We start from the raw sequence: 18,222 nt of genomic DNA on the forward strand, positions 1-18,222 counted from the left end.
AGGATGTTCTTATGTGGACTCTTCCCTCTAAACTTAGTATTTGCACCCTAACTCCTTGCATTAGGGGTCAGAAGTCTTGGGCAGTTTTGGCAGTTGGGAAGATCGTGCCTTAGCCTCACAGTCTAGGTAACTCTGGGTAGGCATATATGAAAAACACAGAGCAAGTATCATACATAATGGCAAATACTGAACAATTCCCTCCCTAAGATTAGGCATATGTAAAGACTTCAATAGTTCTATTCAACATTGTATTGGAGATTTCCATGAATCAATAAAGCAAGAAAAAGAAATACAAAAAGGATACAGAGGGGGAAAAGAAGAAGTAAAATTATCTCTATTTCCAGATGAAATGATTGTTTACATAGAAATCTTAAGGAATCTACAGAACAACTTAATAGAATTAACAAGTAAATTTAGGAAGATGGCTGTATACACTTCAACAACAAAAAATAATCATACTTTTATATACTACTATAAATGAAAAATAAAATTGGGAAATAATTGCACTTATAAAAGTTGCAAAGGCCATAAAGCATAAGAATGAGTTTTATAAGACATGTTCACATCTACACTGAAAGTTAAAATACTGCTAAGCAGGGTGCCTGGTTGGTTCATCTGACTTTGGTTTTCATCATGGTCTCATAGTTTGTGGGTTCCAGTCCCACATCAGGCTTTATGCAGACAGCTTGGAGCCTGCTTTGGATTCTCAGTCTCCCCCTTTCTCTGGACCTCCCCTGCTCTCTCTCTCCCTCAAAAAATAATGTTAAAATTTAAAAAATATATGGCTAAGAAAAATGAAAAGTAAATGGAGAGATAAATGATATTCACATATTGGAAGGCTAAAAGATGTCAAATTTGAGAATCAAATCTACCCGAATCTGTCTATAAATTCAAAGCAAACAGAGTCCCACAAAGCTTTTAATTTTTTTGGTAGAAATTAACAAGTTGCTAAAATCTGCATAAAAGTGCAAAGAAATAAGATTGTTAACACAAGCAGAGCATCAAAATTGAAAGACTTACATTATTATTATTGTTATCATTATTATTACTGCCACTACTACTACTACAAATGTCCCAAGGCCAGAAGAAAATCTTTTTAACATATGATGCTGGAATGAGTTGACAAATAGAACAAAAGCAAAACCAAAAATAAACCACCTCTGTCTTGTATCACACACAAAATCTTAGATATATCATATTCTTAAATGTATAAAGTTTCTAGAAAAAAATAGAAGAATATCTTTGCTATTTAGGGATAAACAAACATTTTGTACCACGGGCACAGAAAGCACTAAACGTAATAGGAAAAAAATTCATTTTAATGAAGTTGCTCTTCATTAAAATTAAAAACTTCTACTTATTAAAAGACAGCATTAAAAAAAGAAAAGAAGTCACACACGAGGACAAAATAGTCACAATGTGTCTATAACAAAGGACTTTATACAGAAATTGTCAAGAACTCTTACAGATCAATCACAAAAAAAAGAAGTACAAAACCACCAGTAAAATCATAAGTAAAAGACTTGAATAGTAACTGTATAAAACATGATGACCAGAAAGTACAAGGAGTTTAAAATCATTAGGTCTCAAGGAAATACAAGTTAAAACCAAAGTTAGATATAATTTCACACTTCCTGGAATGGCTAAAATTAAACACAATGACAACACCAAATTTAGGCAAGGATTGGAAGAACCAAAATTCTCATACATAGCTGGTGGGAACTGGGAATTGGGCAACTACTTTGGACAGCTGTTTGGCAATTTCTTATGAAAAATATCTACTCTATGACCTAGCAATTCCATTTCTAGGTATTAACCCAAGATAGTGAAAACAAATACTCAGAAAAATGCTTATATAAGGATGTTTTTAGCCATATTATTCATAATAGTCCAAGCTGTTAACTATCCAAATGTCCATAAACAAGAGAATGGATTAAAATAACGTGACATATTCTAACAATGGAACGCTATTCAGTAATTTCAACAAATCATTAATGCATGCATCTCAGGAACACGATGTTAAATGAGAAAAGCCAGGCACAAAAAAGTATGTCTTGTATGAGGGTCCAGATTAGAAAAAAGTAATCTCCAGTGATAACATTCAGCACAGTGGTTGCTCAAGGGAACATAGATAATGGGGCTAAACAGGAAAAGAGTCCAAGAGAACATTCTGGGGTGATGAGATGCTCCCTTCTGTGACTGGAGTAATGGTCACAAAGGTGTATTACATTTATCAAACCATTTAATTGCACATTTACTGTAAGCAAATTTTACCTTAATATAAAAACATACAGAGGCATGAGCTAAAGCATATGCCTCTAGTCAGGGACAGAAAGAACCAGGGAAACTATGCAGTGAAAAACTGCATACCATTGTCATTTCCCTTTCTGTTTACTTTCTAGGTGGATACACTGGTCTAGGGATGATTTCATCAAGTTGCATCAAATAGAAGGAAGAGACGCCAAGAGAAAGGGGGTGACCAGAATCCTCCCTAGGGAAGCTGTACTCAGGGCAAATCACGGTATCTTTCAGTATATTTGTCCAGGTATATCAGGCTCAAGATCACTGTTCACAGTTTGAAAAAAGGGTTGTTAAAGACAACATGAAATATTTGCAGAAAATGTTTGTAGAGTAAGAGCTAAGTAACTTCAAATGAATTGTTTCTCATTTCTTTTTTTAAGTTTGTTTGTTTGTTTGTTTGTTTATTTTGAGAGAGACAGGTAGAAAGACAGAGAGAGAGAGACCTCGAGTGGGAGAGGGGCAGAGAGAGAGGGAGAGAGAATCTCCAGCAGGCTCCACATTGTCAGCACAGAGCCTGACTTGGGGTTTGATCCCATGAACCGTGAGATCATGACCTGGAGCTGAGATCAAGAATCAGATGCTTAACCAACAGAGCCACCCAGGCACCCCATACAAATTGTTTTTACTTTAAAGTTTACAAAGCAAAAGAAAAAAAATAAGAAATTGTAGATGAAAAGCAAATATCCCTCTTTTTAATTTCACTCTCCAAAATAATAACTGCTAACACTCTTATAAATACCTTAATGTGCCAAGCACTGTTTTAAGTGTAGTAGAGATATTACATGGAGATTAATAAAATTGCTTGTGATCACACAGCTAGTAAGTAGCATAGCCAGGATTCAAACTCCAGGGGTCTTGCTCTAGCATCCATGCACCACGTTACACAGTTACACAAATATCCTAAGTGTTAATCACTATGAAATGTGCAAATAGAAATAAAAATAGTGTGGCTGGTAGGGGAAGGGATATTTATTGCCTATATGTATATAAGATTTACATACATTACATTATTAATTTTTCCATTTTTAATTACTGAGACTCCACTCTCTCTAGCAGGGAAACACATTTAAAGATTATTCTGATTGCTTTGGCTTGGTTTTTAAAATGATATGGTAAAAGCAAATACAACTTTATGGATGTAACTTTTTTAATTTTGGAAAATTTCAGAGGTTTAAAATAATCATAGAGGTTAGAAATACTTTTATTACTGGAAGAGGAAAATTTTACTTAGTTTTTTTAAATGTTTATTTATTTTTGAGAGACAGACAGAGTACAAGTGGGGGAAGGGCAGGGAGAGAGGGAGACACAGAATCTGAAGCAGGTTCCAGGCTCCAAGCACTGATCTGGCATCATAGAGACTGAGGTGGGGCTCGAACTCATTAACAGTGAGATCATGCCTGAGCCAAAGTCAGATGCTTAACCAACTGGGCCACCCAGATGCTCCATAAAAATGTATTTAAATAATTCTTTTTAGCAAAATATTTTCCAGTCAATTGATTTGAAGGACAAGTTTAGGAATTTATGAAGAATGAGTGCTTGGGTCAATATTATGGTTGTCTTAAACTTCCTTCATTGTTCAGCTTTTATGTAACTTTCAGAGAACATTTAAATCATAGAATCACAATAATTGTGGAGGAAACCCTAGAGGTGACCCTCTAGGCTAACCTGTGAGGCACAGAAAAGTCTTGGTCACAGGGTCAGTGGGCCTGGATTCTCATCCTCATGTGTCAAGTCTAAGTTGCAACTGTTTGGACAAATACCTCTTCTGAAGCATGGTTGCTGACCTATAAACAGGGGATAACAGGACCTGCTAGCAGGGCAGATGTGAGGGTAAATGTGATTGTGTAAAGCAAAGCCCTCAGCACCCACAGAGGATGCCAAACTGATGTGAGTCATGGAGCTGCTGTCCAAGGCCATATAGTCGATAAATAGCAGAAGGGAGCTCAAACTTAAGTCTCAACTCTTTGTTCTGTTACTTCTATAAATGTAGTGCCTATTAAGGGTTCAAGCTTCTTTTAAATAACTTTTGAGAAGACTTTCCAACTTTCCTGTGAGATTTTCCTCAATATTATAGACTTGTTTTGAGACCTCCTTTAAGGAGGTAGGGAACTTATAATGGTGGTATCAATAAGTGTGCCTTCATTTTAACACTTCAACGTTGCTAAGACATTAGACCTTAAATGTTCTCACCACAAAATGAGGTGATAATTATGTGACATGATGGAGGTAGTAGCTAATGCTCTGGTGGTAACCTTATCACCATATATATAAATGTATCGAATCAATATGTTGTCCATCTTATTAACCAATGTTGTATGTCAACTACACCCCAATTAAAAAATAATTTAGTGGGGGATAGAGGTTGGCAAAGTGAAGGAGAGTGAGAGTGGCAGTCCTAACCAATGCATCACAATCTTGCGAGGTGGTATTATTTGAAAAGATAAATAAAATGTTATCATAGAATAACACAGGTGGAAAATAAAAATGACACCCATTTAAGATAATTTGCACATGGAAGAGTTCATAAGGTTTTAGGATTTTCAAAAGCAGACTTATGTAGAAAAATTTTGCAAAATTCTTTTAGAGGGAGCATGAGTAATCATTAAAACTTCCTAGATAGAGGAACCATTTTTGGTGATTTCTCATTTCTAGCATGCCTGGCAGGCACCACAGAAGGACATTAAGGCTGCTGGCATTTACGTCTGGGACTCTGAGAGTGTGGGAATGCCTCCTTCAGCAAACTGGCTATTGTGCAGGTAATTAAGGTCATATTCAAGAGAATAGTTATTTTTCTTTCTTCCCTGGTCACAGCTCTCAGCAGAGTGAGTTTCCTCCCGGGCCAAGTTTAACAGAGTTAGAGGATAGGGGGCTCTAGTCCCTGCCTCTCAGAGGATGACTTGTCTGGGTTTCTGGGTTTGAGGAAGGAAAAGAAGAAAAATAAATAGTTTGTCTTATTATCACTACTTTCAACTTCATATCCTTAGAATTTCTAAGACTCTCTAAAGAAACTCTCTATTGGGGCACCTGGGTGGCTCAGTCGGTTAAGCGTCTGACTTCTGCTCAGGTCATGATCTCATGGTTCGTGGGTTTGAACTCCACATCAGCCTCTGTGCTAACAGCTCAGAGCCTGGAGCCTGCTTTGGATTCTGTGTCTCCCTCTCTTTCTGTCCCTCCCCGCCTCAAGCTCTGTCTCTCTGTGTCTCAAAAATAAACATTAAAAAAAAACAACAAACTCTCTACTAAAATAGGAAATCCTTAAGACTTCAGTAAAAATTTAAAAAATAACCTTTTATCTAGGCCAATAGTGAATATGGGGACCATATATTACATAAACAATTGAAGAATTAAAATAAATGTAACAATTCTGAATATGCAACAAAAATAGGATGCCACCTGCATGCATTCAGCCTCACTGTTCAAAATGTCTCCTTAAGGTGGGTAGTGTTGGTACAGCACAGAGCTTGGCTCAGGGAACAGAGCTTCCCTTCACCTTTGAAAAGAAAACAGATTTGAAACTGAAAAAATGAAATGCACATATACAGACAGCTAGAAAAGATTTAAAAAATTGAAAACATTATATTTTGATGCAAGCCCTTTCCTCTGGAAACATTTCAGGTAATATCTAGCAGGAGAGAAGAGGATCACGGATGGATGGTTCTGCCCTTTGAATGGCCAATGACCTTGTGATTGATTGACTGGATGAAGAGTGTAGCATTTCTACATTATCTTATTTCCCCTCTAGTCCACTGTTATCTATGGTTTGATAGAATAATGGGGTATTTTCTTTACTTCCTTCTTCTGGCTGCCTGCTAGGTTATAGATAGGGAAAAAGAAAGAAACCAATATTTAGATTAGCCCAAGTTCTTATTTCCTTCCCTTCCCGTCTCCTCCCTTCCCTCCCCTCCCCTCCCCTTCCCTTCCCTCTTCTTTTCTTGAGAGAGAGTGAGAAGGGGGAAGGGCAGAGGAAGAGGGAGACAGAGAATCTAAAGCAGGATCCACACACAACCTGACATAGGGCTTGATCCCATCACCCTGGGGTCATGAGCTGAGCAGAAATCAAGAGTCGGAAGCTCTCAACCAACTGGTCCACACAGGTGCCCAAGGATTAGCCCAGTTTCTCATACAGATAGAGAGGCCACATCAGGCCTCCACTTTAGTGCACACCTTCCCACCCCTCACACAATATTAAACTACAGCAAGCAACCCAAGTCAGAGAAATTTTAGCTCCAAAGAAGTCTTAAAGCAGCAAAGTATATTTGAAACTATATGGGATATGGAATAATATACTGCATGTACTACCTTGAGCAGGTTCGTGTCACAAGGACGTGGACACTGTGAAAAGGGTTACTTTTAACTCATTAAATTGTTGAAGATTTCAGTTAAAAAAATAAATAGAATAAAGACTAGTAGGCTCTTATATAGTGATAAATGAGGAAAGTCATTAAAAATGTGCTATAAATGGTCCTTCAGCACTATCTTCTCAATTTATTCAGTTGGGAGTCAGTCTTCCCTCGTGGGTACATATGTTTGATTTTAGAGTGAGTATTGATTGGAAATAGAATTCAGCTAAAATCAAGTTTCTTATAAGATCTTGTTCTACATATCAAGAGATACTAATGAGGAACATTTTAGAAAGGTTTAATAGCATGGTTAAGAAACATATAACATTGTTTCTTAAAATTTCAGGGTGTTAGGCAAGTCTTCCTTAGTCTTTTTGCCAATTTAGGACTGTCTCTGTTTTTTTCTGGCATAATATAGCATTACACAAGGCAGAACTGACAAGATTTCTGTGATTTTTAGACTTACAGCTTGTCTACATATTACAGAAAAACTTGATGAAAATAGTCATGGGTTCCACCGTTGTAAAAGATAAATTTCTGGTAAGTTTCCAAGATTCATACAAAGTGTATTTTGAGATTACAAATGTCTGGTTAATGCTTACTTGAAGTTTAGTGATAAGAGGAATGGTGGTCAGGGGTCTCTTAAATGCAAACAACCTGAAAATTATGGTTTTAATAAATGCCTGAGGGGCGCCTGGGTGGCTCAGTCGGTTAAGCGTCTGACTTTGGCTCAGGTCATGATCTCGTGGCTTGAGGGTTTGAGCCCTGGATCGGGGTCTGTGATGAAGCTCAGTGCCTGGAGCTGCTTCGGATTCTGTGTCTCCCTCCTTTAGTACCCCTCCCCTGCTTGCACTCTTTCTCTCTCAAAAATAAACATTAAAAAAAATTAAATGCCTGAGTAGGTTAGTGGCTACATCATGCTGCCTTTCTATTTTTCCTTTATCTTTGGCTCTTAATTTTTCATGAGTTATTGTATTCCAAGTTATTCAAGAGAGGACGTGGAACTCAAATAGTAACATTTAACTTTCTGAGGAGCTAAAAACAAGGTTCAGAGGACAGAATGAAGAGAAATGGAGAAAATGATAAAATATAATAATTTTTAAATGTTTATTATTTTTGAGAGAGAGAGAGTACAAAATGGGGGAGAGGCAGAGAGAGAGAGGGGAAGAGAGGATCCAAAGCAGGCTCCACACTGACAGCAGCCAGCCTGATATGGGCTTGAACTCATGAAATGTGAGATCATGACCTGAGCCAAAGTCAGAAGCTCAACCAACTGAGCCACCCAGGCACCCCAATAAAATAATAATTGAATCGTTTCTAGTCCTTTAATGTTCTCCTATCTGTTAAACAACTAGAAATGAAGCCAGCTTAGTCAATTAATGCTATTTGCCTAGTACTGTGAATTAATTCTCTATATACATGGGTAATGATCAGTCATCCATTTTCATTATTAAAAAAAATCCAATTTAAAGAAAAAACCTGGCAATGAGAAGTCATATGATTCAAAGCAGCAGAGGAATCATCATGAGTCCTTACTCTACAGTGAATATACTAGATCACAATGCCAAGCACGATTGCTAAGCATTCCTTGCTGCAATTCTTCATATTTGAAGTAGATACAAAAGTATGCAGCTCATACTAATGGAATGGGGAATGCATGTTAGCTAAGTGGATACTAGGCATGTTAACAAATGTACTCTTAAGTTCTACTTGGGCATAAAAGATTGCTTCTCTCCTCTCTCTCCATGGAGTTTTAAAACTGCCAATGCAAAGAACTTCTAAATGCTGCTTAAACCTTCCTGCTCAGGGAACTGTATTACTGAGGCTTTTTAAATAAAATGTTTAACTCATAATCTTTGTTCAAAGTGTTTGCCGCAATGGTGACTCACAAGATTGTTGATGGTATTATTTTTCGAAATGGTAAACACAGGAGTATATATCTGGAGAAAACCTCTGCACTGTATGTTTATTAGAAATCTCTCATTCCCACGTAAAATGGTGATGAATTAGCTGATGATAGCAATGAAATCCTTGTAGTGATTTGTAAAGTTGAAATTATTATATAGAAAAGAAGTAAAGAGAGTATAGTATTCTCCAAAATGATCACAGCAGTTCTTAACTTGAAAGCTCTTATTATGAATGTGCACTTACTCTGGATACAGGGATTAACGATAACTCATGTTGCAAAAATGCTGGCTTATCTTAGAGGGCGCTAGGAAGGAATAACTAATTAGGAATGCAAAATACTTAGCAAATCTGAAGAGTTCCACAAATTCTTCCTAAAAACACTCTGATGTTTGGGTTGAGAATTGCAATTTATTACTTTGATTACCAATAATATTAACTCTGGCAAAGTTGATGCACTTTTCAATTAAATAACGGTTATTTAGACAAATGTTCAAGTCAGCTGGTAAAATCTGCACTTAATTTGATGAGGCACTTTAAAGGAAATGCATGAAGTCTTAACCCTTAACCTAAAGACACTATGAGGCCAAGTGTCTAGAATTTATCTATACATGATTTTAATTTTCAGTCATCATATGATAATAGCTGATGAAGTAAGAATAAAAAAATTCTACACAAATAATTTTTTATTCATGGAAGGATAAATGGGATCTAATGAGATCCCGGCAATTAGAAGACGATGACTAAAAACATTGGGGAAGCTCCAAAAATTCAGCATTTATTTTGTCATAATTCAGAGAACTGCTGTTTATTTTTCAGCTCAGTTCCAGGATACAGAGAAATTTCATTTTTATTCTTTTAAGAAATAAAATTACATTGGAATGCATCAAGAATCTGAAGTAAATAAAAGGGAAATACCCTAGAGCCCAAGCTGTTAGATTTGTGAGTAATTTATAGTGGATTGATTTTAAAGGGAAAATAGGATTTTGACCATAATAAACTTCTACACATAGAAGGAGAATTTTTTGTTAGATATTGCCTCTGAATAACAGTTTGCATTTCCTTTCATGCACATGGTACAGGCGATCTTCTAAATTTTTCCGTAGAAACCACGGACACAAACCCACATGAAGTGTTGGTAGGTAAAATATGCACTGAGAAAAAGAATACATTTGTTACCAAGTGATAGAGGGGACTGTGATAGAGGGGACTGCTCAAGATTGAGGAGTGAGGTGCCAAGATCAAAAGGGACTGTGTCCCAATGTGAGAGTGGACGAGTACAGCTATAAGACGTACCAGGAACACTGATGATAGAGAATAAGACCTAGTAATTAAGCACAAAGATGCTAAAACAGCTCTGTCTTAATCAAATACAATTCTAGCCCTTACAAACTGTAACCTTAAGCAAGTCATTTAAAACTATTCTCTGCCTTAATTTTTCCAAATGTAAAATATGAATAATAATAGTATTTACTTCAGAGATGAGTTGTAGGATCAAAACAGAGCTAAAGACAGGCTTATATAATGTGACTTTAAAAATTTCTGAGCTATCACCTTCCTTTGATGGCAGCTACATTTGAATATTCCTTCACTAAAATTGCTTTCTTTACAAGGGAAGATCATGGGTCTCAGTGGGTCTGCTTTTTCTTTTCAGTTTTTTTAAGTTAACTTACCTGAGTTGCTGAAAGGGGTTCTATCAGACATTAAGAAAATATAAAACTAAGTCCAAAGTTGCCACTAGCTATACACATTCCCTAGCAAAAATCAATTTCCTCATGTATGAAACCAATGGTACACGACAGAATCACTAATGAAACTTTAAAGACACAAAACTCTAGAACCCCATCTCTGCCATTTCACATCTGAACCACTGTCAGATCATTTGTGAAGTTAGTTCTAACTGTATTATTTTATGAGTAATAATTTTTAAAGTAGCCTTGGTACTCTGTCTAATTTTCTTTTGAAATTGCAGACCAAAAAAAAAAAGGTATTTTTTTTTCCTGAATTAGATCCCGTTATGGACCTAAGTGACTTAACTAGAATAGGGGAGAAGTGACAAGATAATACTATCTCACCAATAGTTTCACTGCTGGCCAGAACTGTCACCACAGACACCTGGCCATTCCCACTGGATGTACTAACCATTCTTTAAAATGTTTACTTATTTCTTATGGGGGGGATGTGTGGGAGAACAAGTAGGAGAGGGGCAGAGACAGAGGGAGATACAGAATCTGAAACAGGCTCCAGGCTCCAAGCTGTCAGTGCAGAGCCCAACTCGGGGCTCGAACCCATGAACTGTGAGAACCCATGAACCATGAACCCGAGCCCAAGTCTGATGCTTAACTGACTGAGGCACCCAGAGGCCCCTGTACTAACCAATTTTAATTCCTCTCCGCCAACTTCAGCCAAATGGCTTAGAACAGCTGACTTTTTGGCAGCATATGCTTTTTAACCACAACCCCCCTCCCTGTCACCAGCACTGAATTTAGACTATTGACTGAGAAAAATAAAGGGGACACCTGTGAAATCACACCCCAAGCGAATTCTTTGATGCTGACAAAGCAGTCACTGTGAGCTGAAAGCAAAACACGATCAGCCTGATTTGGGGGACATGCCTTTCTTGTTACAGAAATTGCATGCCCAGCTGAAGTTAGCTTCATTAACACACTTGTATTTTATCCCCAGGGAAGTTAGTTTTTCCATAACTCACTTTGATTTCTTCATATACAGCCAGTAGACAACACCAGCAACCAGGGCCGCGAGGAGGAGACCAACGACGATTCCCACGATTAGTTTTGCCTGGTCATTCACCTTTTCTCTGTTTTCATCTACAACAGAGAAGAAAAGTCCATGCAATTATAGACACTGCCAAGGATTTCTCAAAAGAAGTCAATCTGGTTATTATTTCTCATTAAGAATAATTAAGGCTTACTACTACTATGAGTAACATGCAAACTTGTGCTTTTAAAAGATAAAAGTTTTAGCATTCTTACTATCTGGTCTCATTTGCTATTTTAATTCAAGTCAAAATTGTGGCAGCTAGGAAAGTACTTATACAATGACACTTCATAAATCTTGAGCTGATAGTCAAGGAAGAAGAGTCGGCAGCATAGTACCTACCACTTATCTCGTCTGCCTCATCGTGCTCTGGAATACTTACTGAAATGAAAAATGTTAATATGAAATTAAAAACAAAATTTGTTGATATATGAAAGTCACCTTTACCATTATAGTATGATGTAATAATACTCAAAGATAAAATATCTATTCTACAGCTAAGGGTAGAAAAAAAATTTACATTTAATAGAGCGTGAACTTCCCTACAAAGAAATTAATCTTGTTTTAAGGAGAGTCGTTAAAACTGCAAAGGTATTAATCTACCATAGAAAATTTCACAAGTGACAAGCTTTAGTGTTAATCTGAAATCCATATTAATTTCTCCACTATTTACCACCTTTTAATAGGATGTTTTTTCCTTAAGAAAAACAAGTTGCCATATATCATATCTACAAAGCAGTGTTTCTCAACTTTTCCTGCCTCAGTGGAGAATTCATTTTCATCCGCTAGCGTCAGGGACTTGTCATTAGAGATGTTCTCACAGTGGTGGAGGTGGAGGTAAAAACTGGGTATGTCTCAGAGACAAGGAGGTATCACACGTGATGTTTGCAGAAGCCCTCCAAATGACTCTGAGAGCACCACGCTCCTGGCCCATTTTAAGAATTGCCAGTGTGCTGGATTATCATCTAATACTGAACTACATAAATATTATTCTAGGTGCATGGGCCTGCATCAGAACTTCCAGTGACGTTTGTTAAAATGCAGATTCCCAGCCTGTCCTCAGACATACCATATTGGAATTTTAGGAGGTGCTCACTAAATTTGAAAACAACTGTATTAAATGTTCATCAAGCCACTGCAAGGTCTAGAAACTGCTATTCAATGGGTTAGAATAAAAGAGAAACTTGTGTTCAGGAAGAAAGGATAAGTTCTTTTTCTAGGTAGGACAAATCAATACTCACTAAATTGAATTTTGAGAAGTCAATGCACCTATTTTAGAGTTAAAATTTGTTTGGTTCTTTTGTCCTGTCAATCCTTCAGGCTTTTATATTTCAGTCATATTCTGTTAAGGACCATTATCTTTACACAATTATTTTTCCCAGCTCCAGCTAATTTCCAGCCAATTTTACCCTATCCTGCTAATGTCACATACAGGAATCCAACTCGCTGAAAAACAAAAGTCTGGAAGGTCAGTTAGCATTCAGTCCAGAACCAAGCCTCATTCTAGGCCGGTCATGATTTAAAGTTGACATAGCGATAGGAACAATGACAGAATTGAAGATGATAGATAATTTCAAATTAAGTGAAAACTGTTTTCAGAAGAAGCTGCTCAACATGTCGGATTTTTTTTTCACTTTCCTATGATAATTTCATTGATCTACTCTGTAGCTATGACTCAAATATCATCTTCAAAAGCATCAACTTTGGACGTTAGATTTCATTAATTCAAATATCAGTTTTCTACCAATTTGCTAAATGACTAAGGATATGGCATTCCTATTCAAAAAAAGGTGGGATAAATACCACAAAGAATTAGAATGCAAAGTAACAGATTAAGGGGAATTGAAATTTTACCAAAATTAAGACTGTTACAAAAATGTTTTACGACAGCCTTTGAATTATTTCTATTCTGAACACAAAACCTGAATTAAAAAAGAACAACTCAGTTCTTATCCTCTGTTGCTGTTGGGAAATACACCTGGACAAAATAAGGTCTCTGACTGATAAAACATGAAATGATTTAACTGTCAAGACAAAGATAGTACAAGGATGGACACTGGGAAAAGAAAAAGAAAAGAGCCTATGATGATGGTACCAAATGCAAAATAAATAAATAAAACTTACCATAATGCAGTACAGGAAGATGGAATTGAAGATTTTAAACTAATGAAGAATAACTTCAAATTTTCTTACTTTTTTAATGCCAGAAATGAAATACTCACTAGCAGAGACATTCAAGGAGTTTACTGTTCTCTCCAGCTGGTTTTCTGCTGTGCAAGTTAATGTAACATTCTCTTCAGGGGAAATGATAATTTTACTATAATACCTGCCATTGATATAAGGAGATTCCTCTGTCTGGAAAAAAAGAAGGAAGATGAATTTAGAAGTATATATAGATGAACAGCATGGAAAGGAATACTGAGTGAACCAGGAGAGGTGCTATGTAGTGCTATCTAGTGTTCAAAGGTATATATAAGGCCAACAATAAAAGACCAATTCAGGTTTATATCTATAGAAGGGAAGGAAAGATTAGTGGATCCAAAATTGAATTTCTGTTTATGCTTCTACTATAAAATTCCAATAATTAAATTAATTAAACTCTGTTGTTTTTTTTTAATATTCTCAGGCTAGTTAGTACTTTGGTGTGACAGTACTTGTCTCAAAATAATTAATCAGTGATGATCTAATCACTGATTTTCTCTTAATAAATTTAAGAATTTAATTTTTATTTGTAAATTTTGTCATTGTTTTTAACTTCTTTTATTCCTTTATCTTCAACATGATATCTAAGTACTTACACAGGTATGATTTGGTTATGGGGAAATCAAACATTTTTTTCTTCTTTCCTGAGCTAAATTCAGAGAATGGATTCTTTTTTCAGTGACTGGTAAGTTCATTAGTTTTTTGTGAGGTGTCAATGAGGACAATCATTGCAATTTAATTCTACTAAAAGTAAGAGACAATTCACTTTATTTATAAATCCAAGATCAAAAGTCACGTGTACCACCTACTGAGCCACCCAGGTGCCCTGAGACAATTCACTTTAATCTCTTCCCCAGGACTTCACTCCCAGGTCCAAGTGGATTAAAGTAAATATATACTTGGGCTCTTTTCTGAGTTGTATTATGCACACCATGCCCTACATTGTTCTTTGCTTCCTCCAACTATACTGTAAGAGCCTTGAGGACACAGGTTAGTCTCCTGCTTAGGGATATTGTCTAGTCCCTGGGGCAGGAGTGGTTAGAGGCATCAGTAGTTATAAAATAACAGATTCACCATGTGATTGAGGAGGGAACAAATTAAAGATTAGGGATGGATCAGCACAAACCTAGAACAAGAAAAATAACATATCACCTAGTGGGCCAGAATCAATCCTTCTCCTTGACAATGAAGAATAGCATTGTTATTTTTATCCTCATAGTAAGTTCAAATGCTATTTTTCCACTTCCCACTAGTAGTTTTCACATGATTTTCTCCCTGAGTCTTTGTTTTTGTTTTTTATTTATTCACCTCAAGGGTGGTCTTTTAAATCTTTGTATCTGTTCACCAAATATTTCTTGTGTGATTATTTCTCTATTTCCCAGTACCTAAAGGGTTTTTTTTTGGCTATAATTATCATTTATTTGAACTAGAAAGCAAAAATAATAGAAGAGAAAACAGTCATTGATGTTTAAAAAAAAAAAACCCCAACCCATAGATCTATATACACTGTCAGCTGATTCCGGTATTTCTGGTTTTTATTCTGAAGCAAGAAAACCACATTTCCTTAGAGTTGAGCCATTTTGCTTTCCTCAAGTTTGCTGCCTGTGTGTCCCCATCACACCTAATCAAATCAGGAGTCATTTGCTTCAAGTATGTCCACTCCTTTGGAGACCTTCCATACTTGGAGTTACGCAAATACATATGTGTCACTCGCAGGTAAAAGAGCCAAAATTCACCTTGCCCTGCAAAATTATGTTGTATAAGCTGGACCAGCAGCCCAACTTCCATGGCAGAGAAAGAGCAGAAATTTTAACTTAAAACTAAATGCAACTCTGCTTTATGAATGCCTTCTCGGATTTCAATTGTGTCCAAAGCTGGGAAGAAGGCAGCACAGAAGATTCAGATAATCAAATGACACCTCTGGGTGTTCCTGAAGAGTCTTCAACTGACTCCACTGAGAAGAGGGCCATGAAGACTATCGTAGAGAAAATGGAATTAACAAGTATGTCAGTAACCCAAGCAGATGGGTAATTTAATGGGATGACAGTACTGAACCCCTAGTGACAGGTCAGATTCTATTATTATTTTTGTCAGACAGAAAATTATTGCCAGTGTCCATAAGTTCTTAGCCCTTTACTATTATTAAAATGTCCTGACAAAGGTAAAATATTAAAGTTTGGTTTATGTCTACTTTCTTTTAGAAGGAAACACTATCTATTTAGCCAGCCTTATTCTGGCCCTAGCTTGGTCATACACGAATTAGACCACATGCTTACAAACGGTGACTGTGTTCTTCACCACCCCCTAGGGCCCAGTTTTAAGAAGAAATATCCCTTAACGTGCGTTAAGTAAGCAAAGTAATGGAGGCCACTTATACTCAGATGTGTAAGTTTATGACGCAGAAAAGTGTATACCTTAATGTTTTAATCACCCAAGTTTCAGAAATTAATGACCATGGCACAGCACTCAATTTACATTCTTGTAAAAACAGATACTGACCACAACATAATGATTCTTCCATTCTCCATGGCCCTGGGATTTAAAATTTCTCTTTGAGCTATGTTCTTTCCTTTGGAAAAATTAAGAAGTTAGCAAAAGCTTCCTCTGAGTATTTGAAATACTGCAAATTTCATGTTGCTAACAAGCTAGCCTACAGTTTAGGTACCTCTATTGAGGTACCCACATCGTACCAAGTGCAGCATATAACAAGAAGACAAATACTTGCTTGGTTTATGACACTGCCACTGCCAGTAATCGTCCACTGAATAGCTGGCTTCGGAAAACCTTCCACATGGCAGATTATTGTTTTAGACAGTCCACTGGGATCAGTTTTCTTTGTCATTTTGATTTGAGGTTTTCCTAAAATATCATTACAATTAAAATAAGATGTTGAACAGAGATCTTAAGAGAAACCAGATACCTAATTTTCAAAGAAAAATTTGAATTGGTGTGCCGGTATTTATTACCTTCTACGATAAGTGTCAACGACTCTCTTTTCTTTAGGCCTTCCACCTCCTGCAGAGCAGTTTCACAGACATAGTTTCCAGCGTCCTGATACTGGAGACTAGAAAATGATGGGCTAGATCGAAGCCTGATGTTATCCTGATTAAATCAAAAGTGAATTACTTCATACGGTCCGAATGTTTTTATTAGATCATCATGGAGCCTAAAATTATTATTCTGGGTCTAAGGAAAATGCAAGTTCCTTTTCCTTAACTTCAGATGTTTTCAAAAATAGATTTCCCTTTTCCTTTGTCGTTTTACACATTCAGAGTTTTATTTCAGACTCTTTCACCTACTAAATTTATAATTTGGAACAAATTCATTCACTTCTCAGTTTCTTTATTTTTGTTTATTTTATATATTTTTTAAATAATTTTTTATTTTTGAGAGAGAGATAGAGACAGCATGAGCAGGGGAGGGTCAGAGAAAGAGAGGAGACACAGAATCTGAAGCAGGCTCCAGGCTCTGAGCTAGCTGTCAGCGCAGAGCCTGATATGGGGCTCGAACCCACAAACCGTGAGATCATGACCTGAGCCGAAGTTGGATGCTTAACCGACTGAGCCACCCAGGTGTCCCTCAGTTTCTTTATTTTTGAAGTAGGATAATAATCTTAACCATGTTGAATTGTTTGAGGACTCAATGATATAATTAGTAAAATGTGTTAACATTAAGGAAAGTTCTCAATTAATAACAGCTACCCCTTGTAGTAAATGTAGATGAACTAGTAGGGAAAGATTCCGGAGACCATGCTAGGTTATCAATGATAGGCATAAATGCCAGAAAGCCAGTTTATCAAGACATGGGATCCATTACAGAGTGATGACAATCTTGACAAAATGCTTTTAAAAGAAACCATTAATAACAGCTTACTATCCTAATTTCTATGAACAAAGGAAACAGCATTTAATTTAAAAAATCACTTGACATACAGAAAACAATCTATTATTACCAGTAATGGGAATTCTGCTAAGCAGACAACTAAACACAATCCTAAGATCATGTGGTCTTTCCCCACTATGAATTTTTCTCCACTCCTCATCAACTAACCAATGGCCAGGCAATCTTGATCAGCACTACTGGCATTAGGCATTCAATTGACAACAGTGACTACAGTTGATGTAGATACTGGTTTAGCTAAGTAAATTTAGTTTCTCTAGTCCTGTAGTAAAATAAACATGAGTGTTTATATGTTTGTTGAGTAGTCTAGTTGCCTAGAATTTGTCTAGCCCTTTGACCATCGATGACGACAAATACATCCTATTGAATATGCAGTCTACAGAGGGACATTTTAATTATCTGAGTGAACACAAGAAGAGTGATGAGGCTAAGAGAGAATAAAACACAAAGGTGAGCTTTAGAAGGAAAAAAAAATAAGTCACAGAGGATCTAGTGTTAAAAGTGATCAAAAAGCAATACAAAATAATGTATATTTTCAGCAAGAAGAAATTCTAACAATACTGTTTTTTAGAAGGACAATTCATGTCAACTCCTATGTGAAAGAGTTTTTATATGTTTGTCAACACATGCACTGGGGGGTTTTGATATACTAGCCAATGATTTCTGGTGGGATTATAGTTATAATCTTTCACTGGGTGATAACCTTGTCTCAAATTACTGATTATCAACCCTACTATCTCACTCTAAAAAGAACAGTGATTAGGTTCCCAGTAATTGCTTACATTTCGGACAATTA

General features: G+C 36.5%; 1 protein-coding gene across 2 annotated transcripts in view; it reads right to left on the reverse strand.

The window, feature by feature from the left end:
- The window catches only part of ALCAM (activated leukocyte cell adhesion molecule), a 202,519-nt gene that overhangs the window by 13,722 nt on the left and 170,575 nt on the right, over nucleotides 1-18,222 (reverse strand). Inside the window, exons 10-14 of one of the 2 annotated variants that reach the window (XM_077771825.1) lie at nucleotides 16,493-16,628; nucleotides 16,252-16,385; nucleotides 13,547-13,679; nucleotides 11,667-11,705; nucleotides 11,257-11,374 (exon numbers count right to left, since the gene is read on the reverse strand). In XM_077771825.1, coding sequence (XP_077627951.1) covers nucleotides 11,257-11,374; nucleotides 11,667-11,705; nucleotides 13,547-13,679; nucleotides 16,252-16,385; nucleotides 16,493-16,628 — 560 coding nt within the window. The remainder of the gene's footprint in view (nucleotides 1-11,256; nucleotides 11,375-11,666; nucleotides 11,706-13,546; nucleotides 13,680-16,251; nucleotides 16,386-16,492; nucleotides 16,629-18,222) is intronic. The other variant, XM_077771826.1, reaches the window with a different exon arrangement.

Source organism: Crocuta crocuta, unplaced genomic scaffold, assembly GCF_008692635.1.
Source record: "Crocuta crocuta isolate KB4526 unplaced genomic scaffold, BGI_CrCroc_1.0 scaffold56, whole genome shotgun sequence".
Classification (NCBI taxonomy): domain Eukaryota; kingdom Metazoa; phylum Chordata; class Mammalia; order Carnivora; family Hyaenidae; genus Crocuta; species Crocuta crocuta.